The sequence below is a fragment of the Hylobates moloch genome, unplaced genomic scaffold (genome assembly GCF_009828535.3).
Source record: "Hylobates moloch isolate HMO894 unplaced genomic scaffold, HMol_V3 SCAFFOLD_4, whole genome shotgun sequence".
Lineage (NCBI taxonomy): Eukaryota > Metazoa > Chordata > Mammalia > Primates > Hylobatidae > Hylobates > Hylobates moloch.
In genome coordinates, this window is record NW_026652279.1 from 19,925,701 (window position 1) to 19,952,886 (window position 27,186).

A 27,186-nucleotide genomic window follows, 5' to 3' on the forward strand; every position below is an offset into this window, starting at 1 on the left:
TCAGCCTTCCGAGTAGCTGGGACTACAGGCGCCCGCCACCACGCCCGGCTAATTTTTTTTGTATTTTTAGTAGAGGCGGGGTTTCACCGTGTAAGCCAGGATGGTCTTGATCTCCTGATCTCGTGATCCGCCCGCCTCAGCCTCCCAAAGTGCTGGGATTACAGGCGTGAGTCACCGTGCGCGGCAGATAAAGGCAATTTTTATTATTAAAATACACAAACCACAATGAAGACATTCATTTACATTATTTTAAACACCATGAAACATAGAGTCATAATATATAAAGCTAAAAGTTTGGGAATACAAGGAGAAATTACTAATGCATATTTGTTACTTGATAGGTCAAGTAATAAAAATAAGGATATAAAGAATTTGAATAATGTAATAACGATTGGCCTTTCTTAATGTAAACATACATACTTATGTATTTTCTTTTTAAGCACTTCCATAATTCCTATTTCAATTGTTTACATGTTCAGCCAAAAAAAATTTAAACAAAATTGAAATTATATAGGCCAGGCCTTATTTTCCGCCATAATGCAATTAAATAAGAAATTAGTTATAGGTCAATTTTATACAACACCACACATTTTTTAAAAACCGGCCCATGCAAATTTGAAATCACATTTCTGATATCTACTGGGTCAAAGAGAAGATAAAACCCATATTGATATATTTTTCAAAAGTGAAAACAATGAGAACAAACGCATCTACACTTGTACAATTTATGAAAAGTATACCCTGAAACAAATTAATAACCTTAAATTTGTTATGTAAAGAATCCTGGAAATCAAAATCAGTACCTTAAGTATTCACCTCATGGAATTCAAAGGAACACGGCACAAACCTAGGGGAAATGGAAAGAAAGAAGATAAAACTCAAAATTAGTGAATTAGAAAACAGTATATGGAGAGACATCCAAGAGGAACTTTGAGATATGAGATATTCTCTCCAAATCTAATCAGGAACAAACTAGAGAAATACAAATATGCAAAATGATAAGTTAAAAAGATCATATAATTTTGCATAAAATATTTAAAATCATTTAAAAAACTACAGACAACTCTATGATCATTTAAACATCCGGATGAAATGAATAATCTATTAAGAATATATAAATAACAAAATTGAACCAAGAAAATGTAGAAGATTGGTGGCTCACGCTTGTAATCCCAGCACTTGGGGAGGCCAAGGCGGGCAGATCACGAGGTCAGGGGATCGAGACCACGGTGAAACCCCGTCTCTACTAAAAATACAAAAACTTAGCTGGGCATGGTGGCGGGCGCCTGGAACCAGAAGGCGGGGGCATGAGCGCGATTGCCCATGCACCCACCTGGCGACAAGAGCCCGGCTCAAAAAAAAAAAAAAAAAAAAATGTAGAAGATATGAACGTACCAATTATTATGGAAGGAACTGAAACTTGTCAAGATTTACTTTCTCCAAGTTCTCTGGTCTATACATTTTAGAAAGAAAATATTTTAAAGTTTTAATGTAATTCTCTTGCCAAATAATTTGTGGCACAGGAAAGACAAGATGAAAAGCTACCAGTTTATTTTATGAAATGAGAATAATCCTGGCACTAGAACTTGACAAAGACAGCAAAAAGGGAATGCCTCTCTCTTATTTATAAATGTTGGTAACGCTTACATAGTGGGTAATAACATGTAGGCACTATTTTAAAAGCTTTACATATATTAACTCATTTAACCTTAACAAAAACCTGATTTAGGTGTTATGTATTCCCATTTTATGGATGAGAAAAATACCTGAGACATTAAGTAAATATGGCATTACTCAAAAATTCATGAAAAACCACTTTAGGGTATGTATATAAAATGAGATAGAAGTTTTAAAAGTCCAGGTAACTCAAAATAAGCCAAAATAAGTATTTGCTCAAAATATACCATATTACAGATTAAAAAAAAAACAAAATAAAAAAATAAAAACATAATGAAGAGTAAAAGGATACTTCTGGGGTGGGGGGCTGCGGGAGGGATAGCATTAGGAGAAATACCTAATGTAGATGATGGGTTGATGGGTGCAGCAAACCATCATGGCACATGTATACTTATGTAACAAACCTGCATATTCTGCACATGTATCTCAAAACGTAAAGTATAATAATAAAAAAGATACTTCTATAATCTGCTTAATGACAGCCAATATATTTAACAGAGGATGTAGAGACAAACAAGAATGAAACAAGGTTTATAATTATTGGGTGATGATACATGAAGTTTCATTATACCACGATTTCTACTTTTGTTATTTGTAATATGTTAGAAAATGTATATAACAAAAATGTTAAAAGAATGGTTTCTATGGTTGAATTTAGTGATTTCTAAGGTGGCTTCCAGCTCAGATCTTACATGGTTCTCTGTTGTTAATTACCTCTTTTTCCAAAAAAAGCATTTTTTGTACTAGCCTTTCGGGGAGGAAGATGTTTGCATTATATGGAGGAGTTCCCACAATACATGGACACGTTGGTCTCCTGCAAACCACATAGTTCTTTTATTACTTCTTTTTTCATTTGAAAATCATTCCAGATACTCAAGTTAAAATAGCTGTCCTTGCTTTCCTGCCTGGAGAGATGGGTATCACTAAAAATGCCTGGATTGGCAGTAATCCGCTTTGCTCCTGCCTGGAGCTGTTCTGAATCTCCAGTGGCAGGCCCTCACAGTGTTACTGGGGCAAGTGTGCAGTGATGTGCATTTAATCTGCACACAGCAATGCTCAGACTACTTGGCTTTCTGCAGGGAATGAAAAAATATACATATAAACACCCCCGTTCCCAAATGGCACTGTAGCCTAGTTAAGAAAATTGCTTGAGGGGGAGTGCATTATGCTAAGAGGGCTAGTTCATTTTCAGGTTACAAAACTTTAAATTCAAGTTGACACAGCTTCTATTTTCATTTCCGTACTTATCTCAACTGGGGAAATGTGGTGTTTGTCACTAAAAACCAGCCAGTAAAATGTAGAGGGAAGATGGAGAGTCAGTGGTCCGCAGCCTGCAAGTGGCTGTGGTCTGAAATATGTCATGTTTTAGTTGGTAGTAGATACCATACCAAATTTGCTTCCCACTGGTAGACTTTCTCCTTTTATTTTCAACAAAGTCCCATGTACCCAGCAGCAATCTTTAACAGCAAAAATGCAATTAATATAAGTCATCTCATCATGTACTAGCATTCCAGATAGCTCATAAACAAGTAAGAATGGAGTCTGAATTAAATGCAGAGGTTCAGGGCTAAGTGTGTTACAGGAAGACAGAGAATGCTGTTCTGTCAGTTTTGTGACCATGAGCAGTTTCATTCAAGAAACCACATGGAAGGTGTTCCACTGTTAAGTACCACATGTGACCTCTCTGGTTTGAGTATCAAAGTAGATCCATAAAGCTTAAAGTACATAAGCTTTCGTGTGGCTATACTGAAATTTAAAGAATGAGAATGAAGGCTCCCATTAAAAGATAAAACTCGGTAAGACTAAAATTAATCCTCCGTAATCCTAGCTTTAGAAACTCTCATCTTTACTGTATACAGGTATCTTTAACGTGAGTTATTAAGTCCAAGGGCTCTTCTGCTCACCCTTTCACATATAGTCTACCATATTCCTATTCCAGTAGAAGCTGGGAAACATTCCAGGATAAATTAATTGTAGAATCAATTTGCTTTTATAGAGCATGGATGAGAGAAATATTAAAGTTTTAAGAGTTTCTGTTGACAGACTTATAGAATATATTTGCCATTGAGACCCTATGGCTTATAAAAAAAAAAATTAAGCATTTTGGGTGTTGACCCTGGGGTGTGTAATTTATGCATGGCTCTTGTAAGCGGTTACCTCTTAATCACCCAGGAGCCCCAGCTCTTGAAGCAGACTAATGATTCCCTGCTGACTATCTGCTCTGCTTGCAGTTCTGCCTTCAACACATCTGTCAGCACCACTTCCCAAGGGGACTGTATGAAAGTTGCAAAGTCTGACATCCGTACATTAACTACTCTATGACTTTCTCCATTAATAATGGACTGTCCCGCCGTAAGCTGTGAGTTTCCTCCCCAACACCGACCGCTTTTGCTTTTATGTGCCACTAGGCCTGTCATCAGAGAGACAGCCAGAGAAAAGACATCTGGCATCTGTAACTCACAGGGGGTTCATGAAAACTAAAGCAGGTAGATTATTATCTCAAATGAAGTTCCTGGAAATACTGAATGATGACTGTCGTGCTAATGGCCTCCTTCCTCTAGCTTGGTGACAGCCTGTAACCAGTTAAAAAAAAATCTTGACATACACCTTCAATTTTTATTTAGGAGATACAGTCCTAATTGTTATGTCAAAACCTTGGAAATAGAGCCCAATTATTTTGAAAACATTATTTTATTCCAAATCTACAAAGGAATTGCCATATGACGTAATAGCTAAAGGTGTTTTCAAAATCCATTTTCCAATTAATTGCTTTAAAAAAGAATTCTCTGAAGTAAATCACAAGTGCCGTTAAGATTCTAGCTGGATTGTTTGTTAATATACCTTAGATGCAGATAAAATCTGGGGGCAGGAAAGAGAAAATTGGAAGCCCACTGGGTCAGAATGGCAAGTTTTTTGCTTTTATCAAAAAAAAAAAAAAAAGACAAAGTGGGAATCACAACAGAAAAAGGTCGGACACTGTTGGTGAATGATTTTTGTACCTCTAAGCTTATAAATATTGAGGGGTTTATTGCCTCTCTTGATAGGTTCCTTGTCAAGTTACTGTAGAAATTACTTACTTACCCTACCTGGAATTTAGAACAGGGCTTTAAAATTTTCAAGGATTACACTGCAGTTGAATTGAAGTGAACCAGATGTAAGATAATAGGGGATGGGAAGATCCTGAGGAAGTAAAGAGTACACATCTCATTAATAAGAGGCAGGGCATTGTTGCTACAATGCACCCAAGGGAGTGCTCTTAGGCTCAACTAGACAATCAAACTGACTTGATTTCCATAGGTTACACTTGACGTCTGGTTCACTTAGAGACAGAACACAGTGTATGCCAGCAGAGCAGTATCAGGCGTTGATCTTCAATGGGAATCCCTGGAACAGTCCAAATAGCAATCTAGGGACTTTTTAAAAAAAAATTTTCTCTATTCCCAAGTGTTATTTCAAGAGCAAAGAAGTTAAACTTGTGTAGCTAAGTGCAGAGTCTCCTGATTTAGAAGGTCTATGTCTTAAATAGGAGCCAAGATCTCCTGTGACGTTCCTATAGGCACAGCTTCCAAAATCCCCAGGAGGAGGGTCAAGCCTCCTCATTATGAGTCACCACACTCAGGGAAGCCCAACCCAATAACTTCTCAACACATGTATTCATTTGCAGTCCTTCCAGCCAGATTCAGCTTACCAATCCCGGGTCATTCTTATCATAACAACATAGCCTGCTTATGTGGCTGACATTTCACCTTTTCAGGTTTCCAGGGTAACAAAGCCAGAAAGTTAACCCAAGATAAAGTTCTCCATAGAGAGAGAGAATTTTAACCCTTTACCCACTGTTGTCATATGTGAGTATAAACTCAGATCTTATTCTTTTCCTTTCTTCCTCCTTGCCCTTCTCCTCCTCTTTCTCCTCCTCCTCCACCTTCTTCCTTCTTTTAGAAAAGCTGGGGCCGGCACGGTAGCTCACGCCTGTAATCCCAGCACTTTGGAAGGCCAAGGTGGGCGGATCACGAGGTCAGGAGATTGAGACCATCCTGGCTAACACGGTGAAACCCCGTCTCTACTAAAAATACAAACAATTATCCGGGCGTGGCGGCAGGTGCCTGTAGTCCCAGCTACTCAGGGCAAATCATAGGGGCAATTACTCTCATGCTGTTCTCGTGATAGTGAGTGAATTCTCATGAGATCTGATGGTTTTATAAGGGGCTTTCCCCTTCCTTTGCTCTCATTGTCCTTCCTGCCACCATGTGAAGAAGGACATGTTTACTTCCCCTACCACCATGATTGTAAGTTTCCTGAAGCATCCCCAGCCATGCAGAATGGTGAGTCAATGAAACCTCTTTCCTTTATAAATTACCCAGTCTCAGGTATGTCTTTATTAGCAGCATGAGAACAGATTAAAACACTGGTTATTTCCCAAACATATTCGTCCACATGATTTTATCATGTATGCCTCTTTATGTTGGACTAAACCAGCATTCAATGGCACACATTTAAAAATATTGCTATTCTCAAGCAAATTTGGACCCCTCTGTTCATAGCTGTTGAGTTGTACACTGCCAAGAATAACTGATTTTTATTCCCAAACCAGTTTATGCCAGTTTTACTTAGAGATTATTACTAGGGAGGCCGAGTCAGGCCGATCACCTGAGGTTGGGAGTTCGAGACCACCCTGACCAACGTGGGGAAACCCCATGTCTACTAAAAATACAAAATTAGCTGGGTGTGGTGGTGCATGCCTGTAATCCCAGCTACTCAGGAAGGCTGAGGCAAGAGAATCACTTGAACCCAACAGGCAGAGGTTGCAGTGAGCCAAGATCGCACCACTGTACCCAGCCTGGGGAATAAGAGCGAAACTCAGTCTCAAACTAAATAAATTAAATATTATATAAATGAATAACTTTCCTATGTCCATTCCTGTTCTTATATCTTCTCAGCTTGTTGACCACAGTTCCCTGGGCTGAATTTTGTGAGTGCACCCTTACTTTGTTCAGCTTTTTATCATTATCAGGAGAGAAAAGGCAAATGTTGCAAAAAAAAAAAAAAAAAAAAAAAGATAGACTTGGCAGTTTTTTCTAATAGCTAAACTGTGACCTTGGCACCCATCCTCTTAGAGGTCAATAAGAGGCACTTGTCATCATCCACAAGCAGAGAGTCAGCTAAAGACTGAGATCACCCCTTGCTCATCAGGTCCTGGTTAAGAAGCTTATGAAGAGCAAAAGAAAGTTCAAACTCCTGCCACAAGCTAAATAAGTGCCTCTAGGGTCAGGCATCATCAAAGAGGGTCAACTCATCAATGTTCACCAAGCAATTTGTGATCTGAAGTGTTGCAAGAATGCTAAAATTAGAGGTATCTTATCCTTTACAACTGAAGATGACACATCAGGAGGTGATAGCTCTGTGTTTTTGACGCTGGCTGACTATAACTTTGTGCAGACCTTAACCCTGGCCCTGCTGCAGCCACATATCCTTCTTTACAGGATAACCAGGCAATTTGTGGTTTACTGCCTGCTGTGTGTGTCCTGTGCAAACTCACAGTGTGCTGAGACATGACTGCCTAGTAATTATCAGGTGCATATTGAATGCTAGTGCTCAGAGCTTTTGTGGAGAAACACTTTCCCTCATCCCACCCTTTGCTCCTCTCCTGAATTTCTAACACCATGCATCAGAACAGATCATCTATAGAGATACTCTTAGGGAATGCCAGTCTGCCTGTGTTCCCTGCCCACATGCTCCTACCAGGGCCGACTTCACTCCCAGAACAACTCAGAGAGTTGAAGTGATTTGCCCAAGACCACACAGCTAACAATTGGCAAATGTGGCATTGTATCTAAAATACTAGCACAGGGTTGGGCACAGTGGCTGACACGTGTAATGTGTAATCCCAACACTTCGGGAGGCTGAGGCGGGAGGACTGCCTGAACCCAGAAGCCTGGTCAACATAGCAAGACCTCGTCTCTACTAAGAATAAAAAATATATTAGCTGGGCATAGTGGCATACACCTGTAGTCCCAGCTACTCAGGAGGGTCACTTGAGCCCAGGAATTTGAGGTTTCAATGAGCTATGATCATGCCACTGTGGTCCAGCCTCGGCAACAGAGTGAGACCCTGTCTCAAAAAATAAAATAAAATGTTAACATAAGCTTTTAAATCATGTGTTTTCCCTTACAGTGAGGCTGAGTAGAAATCTGGGGAAGAATTAAAGCAGAGATTCCAGGGATATGTTAGGGCAGAGCAGGACTCATGGAAGGACAAGGGGGTTGATTTTAAGTAGAATTGAGAAGGTAGAGTTTGACAACACATTTTCAGAAGTCCCCGTGTTGCTGCCCACTGGATGCTTGTTAAGATTATGTAATACTCTTCAGTACTATGTCTGTTGTTTAAGTGTTCTGTTAATTGGGATTCTTTTGGTTGTAAGTGCCAAAATCCAATTCAAATGAGCTTAAATAAATATGGGAATTTATTGGCATAAACGTGCTATTAACTACAACTAGATTTTAGTTCCCAAATGATAGTGTTAGCATCTCTCTATCCATCTCTTGACTTTGCTTTTCACAAGCTGCCTCTCACTGCAAGGTAACTCAGCATAAAGGAGAAAATGCTTCATTTCCAGTAATTTTAGCAAAAGCTTCAAAATTGGCCTTTATATTGCTAACTTGAGTCATATGCCCACTCAAACCAATTATGGTGAGTGGAGGATATGAGGGTGGTGCTGGATAGAAAATGCTGATTGGGCAGCCATACGACATAGGTCTATTCCTAGAGCCAGAATGGAGATTAGCCTCACTCGTATAGCATCTACTAAGAGTCGGGGAGAAATGATTCCTGATTTTAAAAAAGATTAGAATGAGGTTACCAGGTCAGAAGAAGCTAGGCACCCAAAACAAATGATGTTTACTTGTCATCTTATTGTAAAGTAGGGTTGCACCCCAGGATCCCATTCCGAGGAGTTATTTCTAGATGTGAGAGGTGTACACCATGCACAACAAGATCCGCTGTCCTGGAAACACGAGCAGGATTCCAGAAACTTGATTCTCCTAAAACTGTATCTCTGCTGAATATATCCCACTATGTCTTTAGTGCCAAGAAGAATGCCTGAACCTAATAGGCCCACATGAAGCATTTGTTGAATGAGTAATTTAAAACCATGCAGAATGGAAACAGAGTTTCAGTTTGGGACTATGAAAAAGTTCTAGACATGAATAATGGTGATAGTTGCACAACATTGTGAATGGATGTAGTGGCACTGAACTGTGCACTTAAAAATGATTAAAATGGTAAACTTTTATATGTATTTTGCCACACTAATTATTTTTAAAGAAGAAGGGGAAAACCTTAGGCATTAAGGAAAACAAGATTTTGGTGACTTCTGGATTTTTGCTTTCCGTTTAAACTTGCCCTAGTAAGTCATTGGACCTCAATGGCTAGGCAGTCACTGATGGGAGCAGAAAGAAGTGTACTTATCCAGCACTTGTCCACTGAAGTTGAGCCCAAACATTGGCTGTTCCCTACTTTACAGAAGAAGATCAAGGGATACAATAAGGTTGGGATTAATGGACGTCAGGAGGATTTGCTTTAGGAATGCATGTGATATATGAAAAGAGTTCAGCCAGAATTCACAAACTCTGTTGTCTCCTATGGCCAGCCAGGCAGGTAAGCATGTAAATGAATCAGATAATGTGAGTCAGGTGGACATCCACATCCTTCCTTCGAACAGGCCAGTCACTGCTCATCTCAGACCAGTTATTGCCTTGAAGAAATACAGGTTCAGTAGTGCCTGGTCTCATGGTTTTTCATGAGAAGCCATATGTGTGGAATCTTACGTGAAATGTTTCCATTTTTGAAAATGTTAGCAATCACTTTTTTTTTTTTTTTTTTCTGAGATGGAGTCTTGCTCTGTGGCCCAGACTGGAGTGCAGTGGTTCAATCTCAGCTCACTGCAAGCTCCGCCTCCTGAGTTCAGGTGATTCTCCTGCCTCAGCCTCCAGAATAGCTGGGATTACAGGCACGCCCCACCATGCCCAGCTGATCTTTGTATTTTTAGTAGAGACCGGGTTTCACCATGTTGGCCAGGCTGGTCTCAAACTCCTGACCTCATGATCCACCCACCTCAGCCTCCCAAAGTGCTGGGATTACAGGCGTGAGCCTCCGCGCCCGGCCAGCAATCACTTTTTAAATGTTCTACGGTAGCATGGTAAACAGAACACAGCTATTTTCCAGATCTTTCCACTTATTTCCAGTTTCTTTCCAAGGATAGACTCTTCACTTTTTAAAAAATGACAGTAATGATCTCATGTATTTATTTATTTATTTTTTTAAGTTTTTCAGTTTAAGGTGACACAAATGGTTAGGACAGATACCATCACCCCAATTTTACTCTTGAAGCCACTGAGACTTTATGCGGAGGGACTTCAGCTTGCACCCAGATCATGTGAAGCAATGTTCTGTGCCATGTGACTTCAAGAGGTTGCTGTCAAAACTCCCCCGCAGGCTTCCTTATTTGTCATTTATCTAGATGAATTCTTCCTCCCTTACACTGGAGAAAACAGAGTTTCTCAATTTCCCATGACTCTCTTTGTTAGTCAGATGGGAGAGAAAAGTCATTACCTATACGAACCTGTAGAAATAGATTTGTGTATTTATCAGTAATAAATACAATAACCAGGGAATTTAAATCATATAATATTTTCCACCTTGCCAGAGATGGATTTTTTTTCCCCTGGGGAAACTTTTAACTTAAGAATGTGTTTCAATCTCCTTGATGTGTTGGAATAATCATTAATGTTTACAGTTGCTGTAGCAACTAGAGATGCTGGCAATTGAGTAGGAAGGGAGCCTGAGAGGGGAAGATAAGCTGTGTCAATTGAACATCTGTCAAACAGTTAGCCAATTTAAAGTGACAGACAAAAAGCTAGAAATCGAAGGTGGGTACAATGTATTTGTTAAGTTAACAACATCAGTTTTGTATTGTTTTGCCACTATTACAGAGGGATAATTAACATTTATTTACATCCACATAAAGGGAGCATTTTCTATGGCGAATATACGGTTGCAAGTGTAAATTTTTATGCCATAATCATCTTAATCCATCGTTCGTGGCTGTTAGTTTGCAGTTTCGATATCCATTTGACAGACTTTTGCATTTTGTTGGAGAACAGAAGTGAAACACTATGCCTCTGATCATATGCCTCTGCAGGCACTCTCCTCTCCTTATCCTAAAACCACTACTCACTTATGCAGAGACAATGGCCTAAGTATTGGCCACACGTGTCTCCAGTACTCTGTCTTACTCTCATGGCAGTTATCGTAGATCAATTAAAACTCCTTTTTCCTCTGAGTCTCTGGCATTCTGAAAACCCTAACACAGCACCTGGATAGCCAATACCAATTAGGCAGGACTCGGTAGTGGAGTCTATTTGCAGTCCCTGTCTGTTAACGATTTCTCACCTTCGCTTGGCGTTTTATTGTTTACAAAATATTCTTACTTGCATAGTCTTACTTGGTCAACAAGCATCTAAGGTGGGGGTTGTTATCCCTTCTTTACATGTGAGAAAACTGAGGCTTAGAGAGATTAAGTGATTTGGCCAAGATCACCGAGTTAGAAGATACCTACTTACCTACTGCCTTTTCCACTGCACTGTAACAGAAAATATCAGCAGGTGAAAATCTAGGGCGATGGGTTTCAGTACTGCCCTAATCACTTACTAACTAAAAAGAGGAAGAAAAAATGATAAAACAAGAAAGTATTTAATCCTTCTTTAGATAGTTCTGTCTGCTTCTGATAAAGGAGAACTGAACAGATTTTTTTCCTAGGATGCTTTCAGCTATAATCTGTAATACATGAACTCTAAGTAAAATGTAATTGCTAAGTTTCTCAATTACAGCATTTGTTTATTACCAGGCCACACCCTACCTCATGGCTGCATTCCCAGTTTCTTCCCAGATCTCAGTTTTTTGAAAGTGAGAGAGCATATTAATTTTATAATTTTTGCTACTTCTATTTGTTAGCATAATAAGCATACTGACACTGTATAAATGATCACAAGATTTAATTTTCTGGCCTGGCTTTGTTTAATGTTAAGTTTTAATGAGTCACCTTTTCTCTCTGTTCCTCATTTTCTTTTCTAGAAAGCAGGATTATTACCTCCAAGAGATGAGTCAAATGAAGTAACATAAATGGAAATAATTTTAGGAAAATAAAATACTGTCTATGATAAGATAGTAGGGTAGCTTTATTCCTTATAAATTCTGACCTGGTCTGATAATATTAAGTAGATTATGATTTAGAATGGGTCTTCAGAATAAATTAGATAATAAATTTGATAATACATTTGTAAGTCATCAAATGATTCTATTCACCATCTTTGCCTTATCAATAATAATAATAATAAACATTAACATTTGAGTGCTAGCATGTGCTCGACACTGTGCTGACTATAAGTAGCAATTTGCCTACAGTATTGCATGTGATCCCCCAACCATCCTATGGTGTGTTATTATTATCTCCATTTTTCAGATGAGAAAATTGAGTCTTAGATATGTTAAGTCACTTTCCATGCTCACAAAGTAGTGGTAAACCAAGGTTTCAAGACCATGTATGTCTAACCCCAAGTTCTAGAGTAGATACTTGACCAGTTATAAATAATACTTAACACATGCAAGGTAAAGATATTTATTTTAAAATAGAACAAAGCATGGTCTTGCCTAGATGTCCCATAAGGAGCTGTGATCATCAGATGCCCACTTTTTTCCTTTAATTTTTCTTGAAGCTGACTTTTTTCTTGCAAGTCTTTGTGTTATTGTAAAGAATTACAAGAGTCATTGGGAAGAATCCACCATTTCTAAGAACCAGTTTTTACAAATAACTATTTTAAGTGGTAGCAGATGGATAGGAAATTAGCATACAAGTATTTTTCAAGGGGGGCTTAGGAACAATGGTAAGAAGAGGCCGTTAGTAAATGGAGGAAGGTAAAATAAGTCTCTAAAGAGAAAAAGAAATGACAAGGGTTTATATTAAGAAATTTTTCAGATACTTTTGATCACAGGGCATGGAAAAAAAAAAGCCAGTGTCCACTAGGGAGTTTTTTATAAAATGAATTTATTGTTTTTGTTTTGTTTTGTTTTGTTTTTGAGACGGAGTCTCACTCTGTCGCCCAGGCTAGAGTGCAGTGGTGCAATCTCGGCTCACTGTAACCTCCGCCTCCCGGGTTCAAGTGATTCTCCTGCCTCAGCCTCCCGAGTAGCTGAGGCTACAGGTGCCCGCTACCACGCCCAGCTAATTTTTGAATTTTTAGTAGAGACGGAGTTTCACCGTATTGGCCAGGCTGGTCTTGAACTCCTGACCTTGTGATCTGCCCACCTCAGCCTCCCAAAGTGCTAGGATTACAGCCATGAGCTACTGTGCCCGGCCTAATTTATTGATTTTTTTACAAGCATATTACCTGAATAGAATATTTCTTCTGAGTAGAGTTTCTTGTAGAATTCAACCACCACATGTACTCACTTCTCTGCCTGTCAGTTCTGAGTCCTAGTTTCTTCTCCCAGACCAGCTTGTCAAAAGTACATTAGACCTGAGCATGGGCCCTTTGTGCTCTCTGTTTTGGAGTCTTGAAACCAGAGGAAAAAAGACCTGTTTGTTCAGTTTGAATTTTAAAAATCTCTGATTGGCTGATTTAAGTCATGTGATCCTTACTGAACCAATCACTGTGTCCTGAGGTATGATTGGTCTCCTGTGACTCACTCCCATCATTTATGCTGGCATTGGAGGAATGATGATTGCCATTCCCCAAAAACCATTTGATGAAGCATTGCTAAGAAGATGAAAAGTGCCTTTCTGGCAAACCTGGTAATAAAGCCAAACTCATAGATTATTAATCTTTCATCTAGTCCTCTTCACTGTACCTCAAGGCAGAACCGGACCATTGCAGCCAGTGATGGTGTTTTTTGTTTTTAAAGGTCCAGATAAAAGAAGAAAATACCTTTATTTTGAGAAGGATAGTTCCATTCTTTATAGACCCACAGACGAAATGCTTTTGTTATTGGTTTCACAGGAGCATTAGCAAGACGCAGGGAAGCGCGGAAAAGCATCTTGGGCCATAATGAAAACTGGCATTTTATTTTTCCTTCTTCTTCTTCTTCTTTTTTTTTTTTTTTTTTTTTTTGAGACGGAATTTTGCTCTTGTTGCCCAGTCTGGAGTGCAGTGGCGCAATCTCAGCTCACTGCAAACTCCACCTCCCCGGTTCAAGAGATTTTCCTGCCTCAGCCTCCCAATTAGTTGGGATTACAGGCGCCTATCACCACGCCTGGCTAATTTTTTGTATTTTTAGTAGAGTCGGGGTTTCTCCATGTTGGCCGGGCTGGTCTCAATCTCCTGACCTCAAGTGATCCGCCTGCCTCTGCCTCCCAAAGTGCTGGCATTACAAGCATGAGCCGCCGTGCCCGGCCGAAAATTGGTATTTTCTTAGCACATTTGATTAAGGGTTAATTTGTGCTCATGATTTAAATGTCAGTTGTCTGAATTTTAGATCACAAGTTTAATTAAGGAGAATGTGGAATTGTTTAATAATCTGGTGAAAAGGCTGTGTATTGTTAACCTGTGTGGGAGTTGATTATATTACTCGAAAGCTTGCTGAGTCAGTCATATTACTGCTTGAAGCCTTAAAAAAAGTAAATAATTAGAATTAAATTGACATTTTCCACCATTCAACATTTTTTCATTATTCCTGAGAATCCATTTTAGTTCCCATATTGAATCTTCTTTTTTCTTTCTTCACAGAAATTGCTTAGCTTAAAGTAATGAGACAGATTTTGATTATGCTGTGAGAAAAAGCAAAATTTCTATTAATTATGATTTGTCCAGTCAAAATTTTCCTAGGAAATATCTTTAAGTGCTGATGGTACGAGTGACCCGTACAATACTGATATTTCAGGATTTAACTGGTCACCTAGTTCCCTGAAATTGTGAGTACTCCTGAATGTCGCTATGGGGTTAGATACTGTGACATACAAAAGAAAACAAGTAACAAGTTGTCCTGATCCCTACCACAGTCCCCTTCAACCATAGGCCTGGCACATTAGTCAGGGTAATCACTGCTGGACTGCCATGTCATTGGCTTAGTTAAGCTGAAGGTTTCAGTTGCAGTGGTTCCTGGCATAGGAAAAGAAATCTTTGTCATGGTCTCAAGAGATGTCTGTTTTAATCCCAAATCTAATTCCACTGATAGTCTTTGTGGTCTTGGAATAGCTTATGTAATTTTCTATATCTCACTTTCCCTGTCTCTCCAATGGAACTAATCCTTATTCTACTTATTTCTAAAAATTGTCAGAGGCACCAAATGAGATAATGGATATAAAAGTGTTTTGAAAATGTGAAGAAGTAGGAAAGTTGTGGTTCTGCTGATGGAGATGGACGCTTACTTAAGGTAAACAAAAGTATCTGGCTCACTGGATCCAGTTTCACTTTCCTTGTGCACGGAGATGTCTTATTCAGCCCAAGTGTTCCTGTCACCTTTGAGTAACTGTGGTCTGACCTGTGGCCAGGTCACATGGGTGTCGTCTCGTAACTCTAGTTTTCATCAACATATGTCATTTAGCGTAAGTCACATCGGGTGGACTAACTTCACTGCTGCATCTTTTCCTTTCTGCCTTTACTGAGTCCTTCTCATTCTTGGCCAGTCAGTCATATTTTCTTTCTATCTTAGTAAACTTAGTAAACTCAGCAAAACCGCACCAGAGAGTCAGAAATAAATGGAAAGGGAAGGATTTTTAAGGAAAGGGGCTCACACATTCTGATTTAAAACATACATTTTGATAGTCCAGAGTGTTTTGTTGTTATTTTTTCCCTCCTCTGATTTCAGTGAATTTGATTTACCATCAATGGTCTGATGAAAGAGATATACTTTCTTATTTACAGGGAACTTCTTTCTCAACTAACACTTTGGGCCTGGAGTTCAGCAATAATACCGTTGCTCCAGGAAACTTCTGGCATTTGGAATTCCACTTTGATTCAACTAATGCTTACTAAGTTGATTTCACCAAAGTAAAGCGTGTGTTCTCTGGCCGTATGTATTCTTGTCCACAAGCAGTCTTCAAGACTGGAAGGTGGAGAAGAGATGAGCAACTGAACTATTCTAATACAGTTAAAAACAAATTTCAATGTGTGAAATAATGTGCTGGTTGCTACGAGGCAAAAAAGAAACAAACACTTATTTTGTTGTTGAGGAGAGACCACATGTAATTTTCCTGGTCAGGAAATGGCGTTTTGCAAAAGATAGTGGCTGAGATAAGTAAAGCAGGGAAACGTGTCCCGAGAACAGAGTGCACAAGCCTTGTCAGAGGGACTGAAAAGCACCCGGCACACAAGGGGATCAGTGACTATTTTTCCACTTCACCTTAAGCAACGCTTCTTAGCAGTATAAACCTTTCTTAAAATACAATTTTGTGGGGAAGTGCAAATTTCAAAAACAGAGCTCTCTGCTTAAAGCCCAGATGGACAGGCACAGCCCTCCCGCTGTGTCTTCTCTTTTCATCTAAAAGTGACCCCTGCAGGAATACTATGTACTCTATGAATCCATTAATCACAGATGCCCCTCCTCAGCCTCCCTAAAGTTTTATAACTCCTAGCTTGAGGGATCCTCCCCCAGAGTATACATTAACAAAGAGTAAAGAGTAGAAAGCTTAAACTAAATAACTTGGGGTCCTGTTATGGAAGGATTTGAATGTGAGCTGAGTGCATTTTACTTAATCCAGGAGGCAGTGGGACTCACAGAGGATTTGTGTGGAAAGGAAGGACATGACTCAAAGCTGCCCTTTGGTAGGATTAATCTGACAGCGTTGTGTGGGTTGGCCTGGAGTGGCGCTGAACCTGATACAGACAAAATAGTAGGATGTTCTTAGGCCAGTGACAGATGATGGTGAGACAAAAAACCTCTATGGAATTCAAATCCACAGGACTTGGATGCTGATTTTTCTCCCCAGCAATGGGACCCACACTCCTTCCTAGAGAGAACCTGGGATCAACCCACAGGGCTTGTATGAAGCGGGCATAAGTGTGGAGCTGAAAGAGTTGTATCATCTCATTTTGTTCTGTTCTCCTGCCACTTGAGAAAAAGCCATATTCTTTCTGAAACGGGGCATTGAACTTTGATAGTTGTCTCTTTAGCTTTTATGTGCTTTCTACATTATCTGAAAGTATTTTATACTTGGCTATCAAAGGGTATCCATGCTTCAAGGGATTAACACTTTTAAAATGAACTTTGTGTGTTTGAGCTCTTTGTAAAATATGGTGATACCTTTGATTTCTTAAAATACCAAATTTTTAACAAATAGCTGAAAGAAACATTCTTTATCCCCCATGAACAGTGTTTCCATCTGCCCATCATAGTCCACTGCAGCTGCATCTCTCTGCCATGGCTTTACTGGTTTGATGGTTTGATCACACTGAACAGACTGGGCCATCTATTTTTTTGTTTTGATTTTTTGAGACATAGTCTTGCTCTGTTGGCCAAGCTGGAGTAAAGTCGTGCGATTATGGCTCACTGCTGCCTTGACCTCCTGGGCTCAAGCGATCCTCCCACCTCAGCCTCTCCAGACTCCTGAGTAGCTGCAACTACATGTGTGAACCACCATAACCAGCTAATTTTTTATTTTTGTAGAGATGTGGTCTTATTATGTTGCCCATGCTAGTCTGGGCCATTCTTTGTCACAATCAGGCAAGGGTCTAATGTCAGTTCTGTATGATTTCAGCACCCCACTTTTATCCCATCAAAATACTCAGATTAGCTTATATTTGTTTTCTTCAGTACCATTCTTATACCAACAAAAGTATGCAACTAAGGGTCAATTCCATTTATTTGTCTTTGTGTCTGTATCCTAAAGCAGAGGTCACAGCCTAAATTGCCTATAAATTCATATAGGACTGGTATATGGAGTAGGGAATGGTAAAGGCTATGGCAAACTGGTGACTGAGTGCCTGTTCCTCAGTGGAAAGCTGCTATTCACCTTTGACAATCATTTGCCTGATGGAATGAGAGCCTAATGTATTCAAACCTTTTAAAACTGTTTTTCAGAGTGTGGTCTTCAGGCCAACAGCATCAGCAGCACCTAGAAACTTGCAATTCTTGTCCCTCCCTGTTCCACCTCCAGAATAAGAAATTCCAAGAGTGAGATCCAGCCTTTTGTGTTATTAACAAGCCTTTTCAGTGATTGTGATGCTTACTCAAATTAGAGAACCACTTATTATAGTGGACATTGTGTTGTATCACTCAGATTGCTTTTGAGGACTGCTATTTGAGAACTATGTTTGCTTCAAGAAAAGCCCAATATCAAGGCCAGGCACAGTGGTCACACCTGTAATCTCAGTACTTTGGGAGGCCGTGATGGGCAGATCACTTGAGGTCAGTAGTTCACGGCCAGCTTGGCCAAAATGGTGAAACTCTGTCTTTACCAAAAAATACAAAAATTAGCCAGGCACGGTGGTGCACGCCTGTAGTCCCACTTGGGAGGCCGAGATGGGAGAATCACTTGAACCCAGGTGGTAGAGGCTACACCCCTGCACTCCAGCCTGAGTGACAGAGTGAGACCCTGTCTCAAAAAAAAAAAAGAAAAAGAAAAACTCAATATCAAGATATATATTTGATTTTTAGTTTTTTTATTATTTATTTTAAATTGACAAATAAACATTGCATATATTTATGGCATACAACCTTTTTAAAATACGTATACATTATGGAGTGGCTAAATGAAGCTCATTAACATATTGATTACCTCACTCACCATTTTTTCTATGGCAAGAACTTTGAAAATTTACTCTCAGCAATTTTCAAGAATAGAATACATTGTTACTAACCATACTCACCATGTTGTACAATAGCTCTCTTGAACTTATTCCTTCTGTGTAACTGAAATTATTTATTCTTTGACCAACATTCCTCCAACCTCCCTGCTCCCCAGCTAGCTTCTGGTAATCACAATTCTACTCTCTGTTTCTATGTGTTCAACGTTTTGTGATTCCACATGTGAGTGAGATCATGCACTGTTTGTCTTTCTGTGCCGGGCTTATTTCACTTTGCATAATGTCCTCCAGGTTCATCCATGTTGTTGCAAATAACAGTATTTTATTATTTTTATGGCTAGATACTATTCCATTGTGTATATATATCACATTTTCTTCATTCATTCATCCACTGACGGACACTTAGGTTGATTCCATATTTTGGCTATTGTGACTAGTGCTACAATAAACATGAGAGTGCAGATATCTCTTCAACATTTCATTGCCTTTGGATTTTCAGTTTCATAACATAGGGAAACTATAACAGACACATCCACTTGTCAGTCTCAGTCTGTTCTGTGCACTGTCACTTTTCAGCCTCCACACCAGTCCGAACATGCTAACAAAAAGGATGCTTTCCTGTTGTTTTTTTTTTTTTTTAAATGACTTCTTGCCTTGCAGGATGCAAAGTTTACTGACTCCAGATCTAGGCAATATTTCTCAAACTTTCTCACTGATACAGTTCTGAGAGCAGAGGAGAGACAGGGAATGCAGAATTATATGCTGAAGCCACTGACTGCAAGTACAAGATTTTGTCGAAGCCTTTCCATTTACCTTTAAAAATCATATAAGTTGTATGTCCTATTTTGTCATAGACTCATATTTGGCTTATTGTCTAAACAATGAGTTAAATTACTTTCAAGTTAAATTCTGTAACTTCCACTCACAATTTTTTAAAGAAAATCTGTACCCTGGAAAAATGCCCAATTTACCCCCCCAAAAATAGAGGCAAGAAAATAAGAAGTTACATGTAAGAGGGGGATGTTATAAGTCATACTCAAACATATTCAAGAGCCGTATGCCTGACCAGAAAATGCACCTTTTGCCATCTTGCTTTTCCATATCTCCACTGCCACATCTGAGCGAGTAAATAGCATGTACTAAAAATATCTTGAACAAAGCGAGTAGTCTCTTAGCTGGAAGGCTTATTTTTAGAAATACCTGGCACAAGGTTGGATGAGATTTAGTACTAGGCCTTATCTAATCCTTGCCTCATATTGGCACCATTTCATTTCTTCAAAATTGGTACTGCAAAGACGGTGTAAAGCTTTCACTTTATGTGCCAACACAAATTGATTGGAGGTAATTGCCTGAAACACTGTATTGAGAATGATTCTCGGTCTGTGTCTGGCAGAGTCAATTATAAATGTCAGCCATGGGTGTAGGAGTGGCGACTGGTGGTCCAAGTGACAGATATCTGTCGTCCCTGCTCTGCTCAGCACTAATAAAAAATGAAAGCAGTGTCTGAACCCTGGATGGTCCTGCTCATTGCTTGGGACCTGTCTAAACCAAGTTCTCTGGACCACAGAGTATTCCTAATAGGGGTCCTGACAGCTGCAGTCATGATTTCAGCAACCTAAGCTGCAAAGGGTCATTACTATCATTATAGGTTTAAATACTCATTAGTCTGTCTTCTAATTAATAGAGGTACAATATCTTTCACATTTCCACACCTTCAGATCTCAACTCATCTCATACACTGCCCCTCCACTCTTGTTTTCCAAAGCATTGTTCACTGGATGACAGCTCACATATCACTTTATATTTATCATTCTGTGTCTTAGTATAATTAGAAATGTCATCCAGAGGCTTCCTCTCTCAGAATCCAAAGTCTATTGGTCATTCTTTTCTTGAGAGAGCTCTTTCACATGACATGAGTGGTTTTGGTTTCTTCTGAAACCAAACACTCTTGCCTTCTCCTGCTACCTGTTATTGTGCACAATCATCAGTGCTATTTAGTTCTTGCAGTTCCTGGTATAATTCTTACTTTCTTGGGGAAATTTTTGGGTTGCTCACAATTTATAACATTTTTCTTTCACAAAGGTCAGAGAAAGACAAGGTATCAATCCATTTACAAGAAGATAATTTTTGTTGAAAAAAATGCCAGAAGAAACTCTAAGAATTTACATTAATACATTTGGTGATCAGTGTAACTCTTGGTTTAGGCAGGGAAGGTATTCTTTTAATTATCCTATTTTTCAGATGAGAAAACTGAGGAATAGAAATGACTTTCCAGCTGATTAAGTACCGAAGCCAAGACTCAATTCATGTCTCTTGACACCAATTCCAGGGATCTTTCCATGGACTTGTGCCATTTTTCCCTTTGCTCAGCACACTGATAACTAATTCCAACCCCTGTCTTTGTAACTGCTCTCCAGCATCTGCCAGCACACCTCTCCATCTCAGCCCTGAGCTCAGTGCTTTTGCAAACAGCTGATGTTTTGTAAATATTGGACCAACAAATGAACCAATGAATACATTCATTTTACCCACTTCATTTGTAGAAATCACATAAAATACACTTTTCACATCTACTTTCTTAGAATTATATATCCATTTAAATTAAACCTCACAAACACTGTGTAAAAAATAGGATACATATTGATAAAACTATCAAAAGGTAAGGAGACTCTATCATGCTATTAAAATCATTTATTAAAGTCAAAATTTGTTACAATGCAAAGACTACCATTCATGTCTCCTGACTTAACTCTGATATCTTCTTTCTACAAGACACAACACAGCTTAAATCAAATAAATAAGAGTGTGTGTGTGTGTGTGCACGTGTGTGTTCTAGTTCTTGACCTTGCCAGTAACTACCCATGTGATTCCTAGTAAGTTACTGGGTTTCCTTGGATCTTTCTTTCCTTATTTGTCAAATGAGCATTTTGGATTTGATGATCTACATATAGAATGTATGGAATGATGAAAGAGACTGAGACATCATGTAATCCCACTCCCCCAATTTATAGTTAAGGAAAACTGATTCCTTCTGGCTCCAAAATACATTTTTAGAGGAACATATGGCTTCCTAACAGAAGCAGCTCTTCTGAATACTGGGGCTACCCCACAGTCCCATCCCTGCCACTTGTCAGATGTGTGATCATGATCCACTCATACAGTTTCTCTAGACTTCAGTTTCCTGATACGTAAAATTGAAAAAGTTGGACTAAGAGCCCTTTCAGGTTTAAAACTTTGAGGTTAAGAAAAAGACATCTTTGAAAACTGACATCTTTGCCACTACTGGGATATGACTCAGAACATAATGAAGCATAATATAGCTCTAGAAATAAATTGGTGTCAAGAACAATTAAAGAGCAACCATCCAGAGAATTCTGATTGATCATTTGTGTAATCTGTTCAATGAGTACCTGGATTTGAAAATTGCTTGATCGGTGTCTTCTTTTAAAAATAACAGCCATACATCATTTGTTGTTGTCTTAGAGATACAGAAAAAAGAACCAATTAAGAGAGCTTCAGAGTTAATTTCCAATAGATTTGTATGCTGCAAACCAAAAAAACCACTGCTAAGGCTTTCTTCTTTAATGAGTGTCACAATACAACTGGCCTCAGTAGTTTTCAGTGGAGCACCAGAAGTTTCACAATCTATTTAATATGTTGCATTCCAAGTATCTGTTTACTCAGTTGTTACAAACTGCCAGTGGGACAGAAACTGTCTGTCACTTCCAGAAAAATTAGTGTGTGAAAACTTATCAAAAGAAATCTGTCAAGTTTGAGTAAGTATAAATATTGCATGAAAGTCCCTAAGGAAATCAAACTGAGTACCATACACTTTTGCCAGTTGCAGCACATAAAAGTTTATTTTGTTTTATTTACTTGGCTTTATTTTTCAGAATGTTGATAGTGCTTCATGTAACCCAATGTATTAATGTTTTGCTCTGATAAAAATAGATTTTGGTTCTTAAGGGAAATCTCAATTGTATATTGAGCAATATAAAAATACCAGATCTTGGTTTCAAATATGAAGAGCTCTTACTTTTTCCTAGATGGGACACTGGAATGAGAGTTAAGCTAGAACGAGTAGATTATAGTCTGCCTCACCCCTTTTTGGTGCTCCAACCTAACCCTTTCAAGACCTCAGAATTTTCTTATCTTTAAAACGAAGAAATAGGATAAGCGATTTGTTGGGTATATTTTAGTTGTACTACACTTTTCGCCTGCTTTGATGTCTACATTCTCATTACATTATATTCCTCCTGCTCTTTCCTGATTGCCCTGAAGAGATAAACAAATAAAAATACAATATTCCAGGTGGTGATATTTGATTGTGAAAAAAACTAAGTTAATATCTTGGTGAGAGATTTCCCCTGTTTTAAGAGCTTAGTGCTTAGCCCAACATGTTCTCACCAGTACACCAGCCAATACTTTTCTGCTGACCTTCCCACTTCAGGACTCCACAGTATTTACAAACGTCAGAAGTTGAACCATGTTGGTTAGGTTCCTTAGCATCTTCTGTTTGAGGCTCTTATTGGCAACTATAGTTCCTTCTTTTTTTTTTTTTTTCCAGCATAAGAAATGGTTACGCTGTTATATTGTTATTACAATTGGGGAAGCATTACAACTTTAATTCAGTATTTTGTTGTTGTTTTCTGTTGTTCTATTTAATGTTAATGATTTTGTAGAAACTGAAGTAATACAGTTAATAATCCTTGTATTCTACTTACTGTTTTTTTAATTGAACTAACTGGTACAACGTTTCCCAAGCTAGGTTTTTTGAGCTATGGGGGTTAGATGGTTGTGGTGGTGGTAATTCCACGAGCAAATAAGTTTGGATGCTTAAACACTCTCTAAGGAGTTTCAAGGGCATTGGCATGACAAAATCTCTTGCCAGTCCTGAAAGAAAAGAGTTAAAACTCTGTTTTACTTTGTATAATCCAGTACTTCTCAAAGTAATTTGATCATGTAACCCTTTGAGTTTTAGGGAGGTGGAGGTAGAAAACAAAGAATTAATCATCAAAGACCACTGTTTAGGAAATGCTGCATGAGGCACTTCCGGTTGTTTGCATCTCTCACTAAGTTACTTCAGTTACGAAAGCAGTGAAACCAAAGGAATCAACATATTTTTAATTAGATCAAATAGCATGTTAATTGAATTTTCAAAAAAGTTTTACTTCTATAATGATTAACCTGTTGAAGTGCAACACCAATAATAACTAACATCTGTACAGCCCTTGGGAGAATTCAGAGTGCTTTCACATAATCAGATCCTCACCACATACCTGCATCACATTTAAAATTGTCCTCATTTTGTGGACCAAGAAGCTGAAAATGAAGTTTAAATGGCTTCCCTTATGTAACACAGATTTGAACTTTAGTCTTACTTTGTTGTTGCTGTTGTTGTTCCTCTTCAATTAGAAAAATAATGAAGCAGGTGCCATTTTCCCAATATCGACTTTCTAGTTGCTAAATGAGCCTCCCTCAGAATTCAGGGAGCCTTGCACCCCGTAGCTACTACTGAGAGTTCTGAAAAATATTGCGGGGGAAAAAGAAATCATTTCCTGGCCAGGCGCGGTGGCTCACACCTGTAATCCCAGCACTTTGGGAGGCCAAGGCGGGCAGAACACCTGAGGTCAGGAGTTCCAGACCAGCCTGGCCAACATGGTGAAACCCCGTCTCTACTAAAAATACAAAAATTAGCCAAGCGTCGTGGTGGGCACCTGTAGTCCCAGCTACTTGGGAGGCTGAGACAGGAGAATTGCTTGAACCCAGGAGGCAGAGGTTGCAGTGAGCCAAGATTATGCCACTGCACTTCAGCCTGGGCAACAAAAAGCAAAACTCCATCTCAAAAAAAAAAAAAAAAAATAGTTTCCTGTATTTGATTCCAACTGTCCTTGGAGAAATGTGGGTTGATTAATATTGTGCTGGTAAATTACATTCTAACTTCCATCATGAGACTTTGGAGGTGCTAATTTATACTTAAAACTCTCTTATAAATAATTAGGGGATAGGTAGTCTTCTCATTTTGTATAGGAGAAAGTTGAGGTGCTGAGAGATTACTAGGTTTCCTTGAAACTCACCTACTGAGTACGTAAGGAGTACACTGCTGTGCTGTTTGTTAAAAGCCTGCCATACAGGATAGTAGTTCTTCACGATGTATTATAGGGGCTTTTCCTCCCCCAGATTTTAGTTTCTTGAGGAAGTAACTAGCTTTCTGGAAAGCACTTGTATATTTACACTGAGTATCCTCTTGATATCAGCATGGGGTTACTTATAATTACATGCACATGCGTAAATAAAATGATTAGCCATTCTCATATAAACATAATTATATCTTTCTAAAATAATACATGTGGAAATGTTATAATCCAGTAATAAAGGGAAAGCAATCTGCATGACCCCTCCTTTGTGTGTAAACAGTGGATTATTGAGGCAGAATATGTTTCCTGTTGCACATTCAGTTGTTGAGGTCAAGTACAGTTGGGACACATTGAAGGATTACAGTACAAAAAATGCCTTTTACAGTAATTAGCATTCTCTCTACAAAACTGAAGTGACCTTTCTGCTATTTTTCCAAGGACACTTTATACATTTAGACTAGCTCAGGATCATATGAAAAAGTGACATATAAGAACTCAGCCAATAGTTCTGAGACCAGCGGCCCCATTACATTTAGTTGTTCCCTCACCCTCCCCTCAACAAAGTAATTTTTGAAGATAAAGTGGGACATGTTGGCTAATCAATGCCAGTAGCTAATGTATAACTTCTCCAGCTTGGACAAATCTGGAAATTACACTTTAAAGAGAGGAATCATGGAATGCCTGGAGCTGAAGCAGTTTGATTTCCTTGGAGCACAATAGTTCACTGCAGCAAATCATTTAAACTCACTGTCATTTAGCGGTCTTCTCTGAAATGGAAAGCATGGGCTCATGTGGTCCTTCATAAAACATTTACCTAATTCTTATAAAAATTAGAACTTTCAAAGGAACATTTTCGGATACAAATGCCTATTAAATTCATCCCAGTGATATTATGGGATATCTGTGAAAATGTTGCTCTTTTATCACTATTTCATATCCACTCTCTCATGGATCTATTTTTTTTTTTTAATACCGATGTATATTTGTGGAATCAGTCAACTAGTCAGTCAGTGTGTACTTAATGAGTATTTGCCACAGTATTAAACTGCTCTCTTACTAAAATGATGGAAAAGTATTCAACCTCACAAGTGAGAAGAAAAAATTTGAGTTGGTAGTAGGAGGCATTGGGAGAAGACTGCATTGAGACTTAGGAATTACTCGGTTTCTAACTAGAGCTAAGAATTTGAATAAGTTACTCTGTTCCTAGGTGCCAGTTTCTCAGTTAATGGAAATAAAGCTATCAAATACATTGGAAAGCATTAAGTGCTATGCAAGTATGGGGCATTATGACGTAATATAATGATTATTATCTATAAAACAAAAGAAATGATCTAAATAGTTTCCAGGGTGGCTGCCAGCATTACTATATCAAGATTATAGACACCCTGGGTCTGTAATTTGAGCATTACTCAATACATGTTGCATAGTGCCTGACACATGACTAGCAAACTATGAATGCTTAGCCCTTGGCTTAAAGAGGTTGGACATCGCTTAATTGGCTATCAGTGTATCTTTTACTTCTCTGGAAATAAAACCTTATTGACTGACAGTAGAAAGGATGGTAAAATGCCATGGGGGACTGTGATTACTTCCTATCTATATTTAGGAGGCTGAAAAAGAGTCACTGGGCAACAGTATATAAATTTTTAACCTGATCATTTCTTTCATGAAAACAGTAGAGTTCCAGTGCCAAAAGACATATTTGTAACGAAGATTTTTTTACTTTCAGAACTGAGTTATGCCTGGATCTTCAATGAATACCCTTCCTATCAGGATAATCGCCGCTTTGTTTCTCAAGAGACTGGGAATCTGTATATTGCCAAAGTAGAAAAATCAGATGTTGGGAATTATACCTGTGTGGTTACCAATACTGTGACAAACCACAAGGTCCTGGGGCCACCTACACCACTAATATTGAGAAATGATGGTGAGTTTTCAAGTAATTTTGTTAATTTTGTTTTTTGCAATCACAGGATGAATGTGGAGGTATGTTATGTTATTGGCACACAAAGCTTTATTGTCTAGATTAAATGTAAGAAAAGTTTAATGCTGCCTCTATTTGGTACCCATATTTTCTCCACTTGTGTAAGAGATAAACCCATGAATCCATTTTGGAAAACTAATTAGAAATCTAATTGCTAATCTCAACAGGAATAGAATGAGGATTTCGGTGAATATAAATAACAAAGGAAGGTATTTCTTGTTTCTCTCCCACTTAAACTGTATACACAGTCAGAATGAAGTGAAAGGTTGAACAATTAGCTCATTAATCAATTCTATGTAATTTAGTATCCTGTGTCCAATTATCCAAATAACCTCTGGATTTACAATACTGAACGCATAGTTTCCACCACAGTGAAATGTAGACATAACAAGGCTTATTTGAGACAGAAGTTTTAATTCCCCACACTATTAGAATATTTCAAGAAAATATATGAAATTCATATATTCTTAATTACCTAAATGACTTAACAATGTGTAGTAAAAATCACCGTGTACTTTGTAAAGACAGCCGTGTATGCCAAACTCTAGGAGTACCATGCCCTTTCCCACCATGGGTTTTTATATATGCTGTTCCC

General features: G+C 38.6%; 1 protein-coding gene across 5 annotated transcripts in view; it reads left to right on the forward strand.

Moving 5' to 3' along the window:
* CNTN4 (contactin 4) overlaps positions 1-27,186 on the forward strand; it is a 991,759-nt gene that overhangs the window by 757,944 nt on the left and 206,629 nt on the right. For all 5 annotated transcript variants that reach the window (XM_032149528.2, XM_058437175.1, XM_032149525.2 and 2 more), the window contains one exon: positions 26,337-26,534. In XM_032149528.2, coding sequence (XP_032005419.1) covers positions 26,337-26,534 — 198 coding nt within the window. The remainder of the gene's footprint in view (positions 1-26,336; positions 26,535-27,186) is intronic.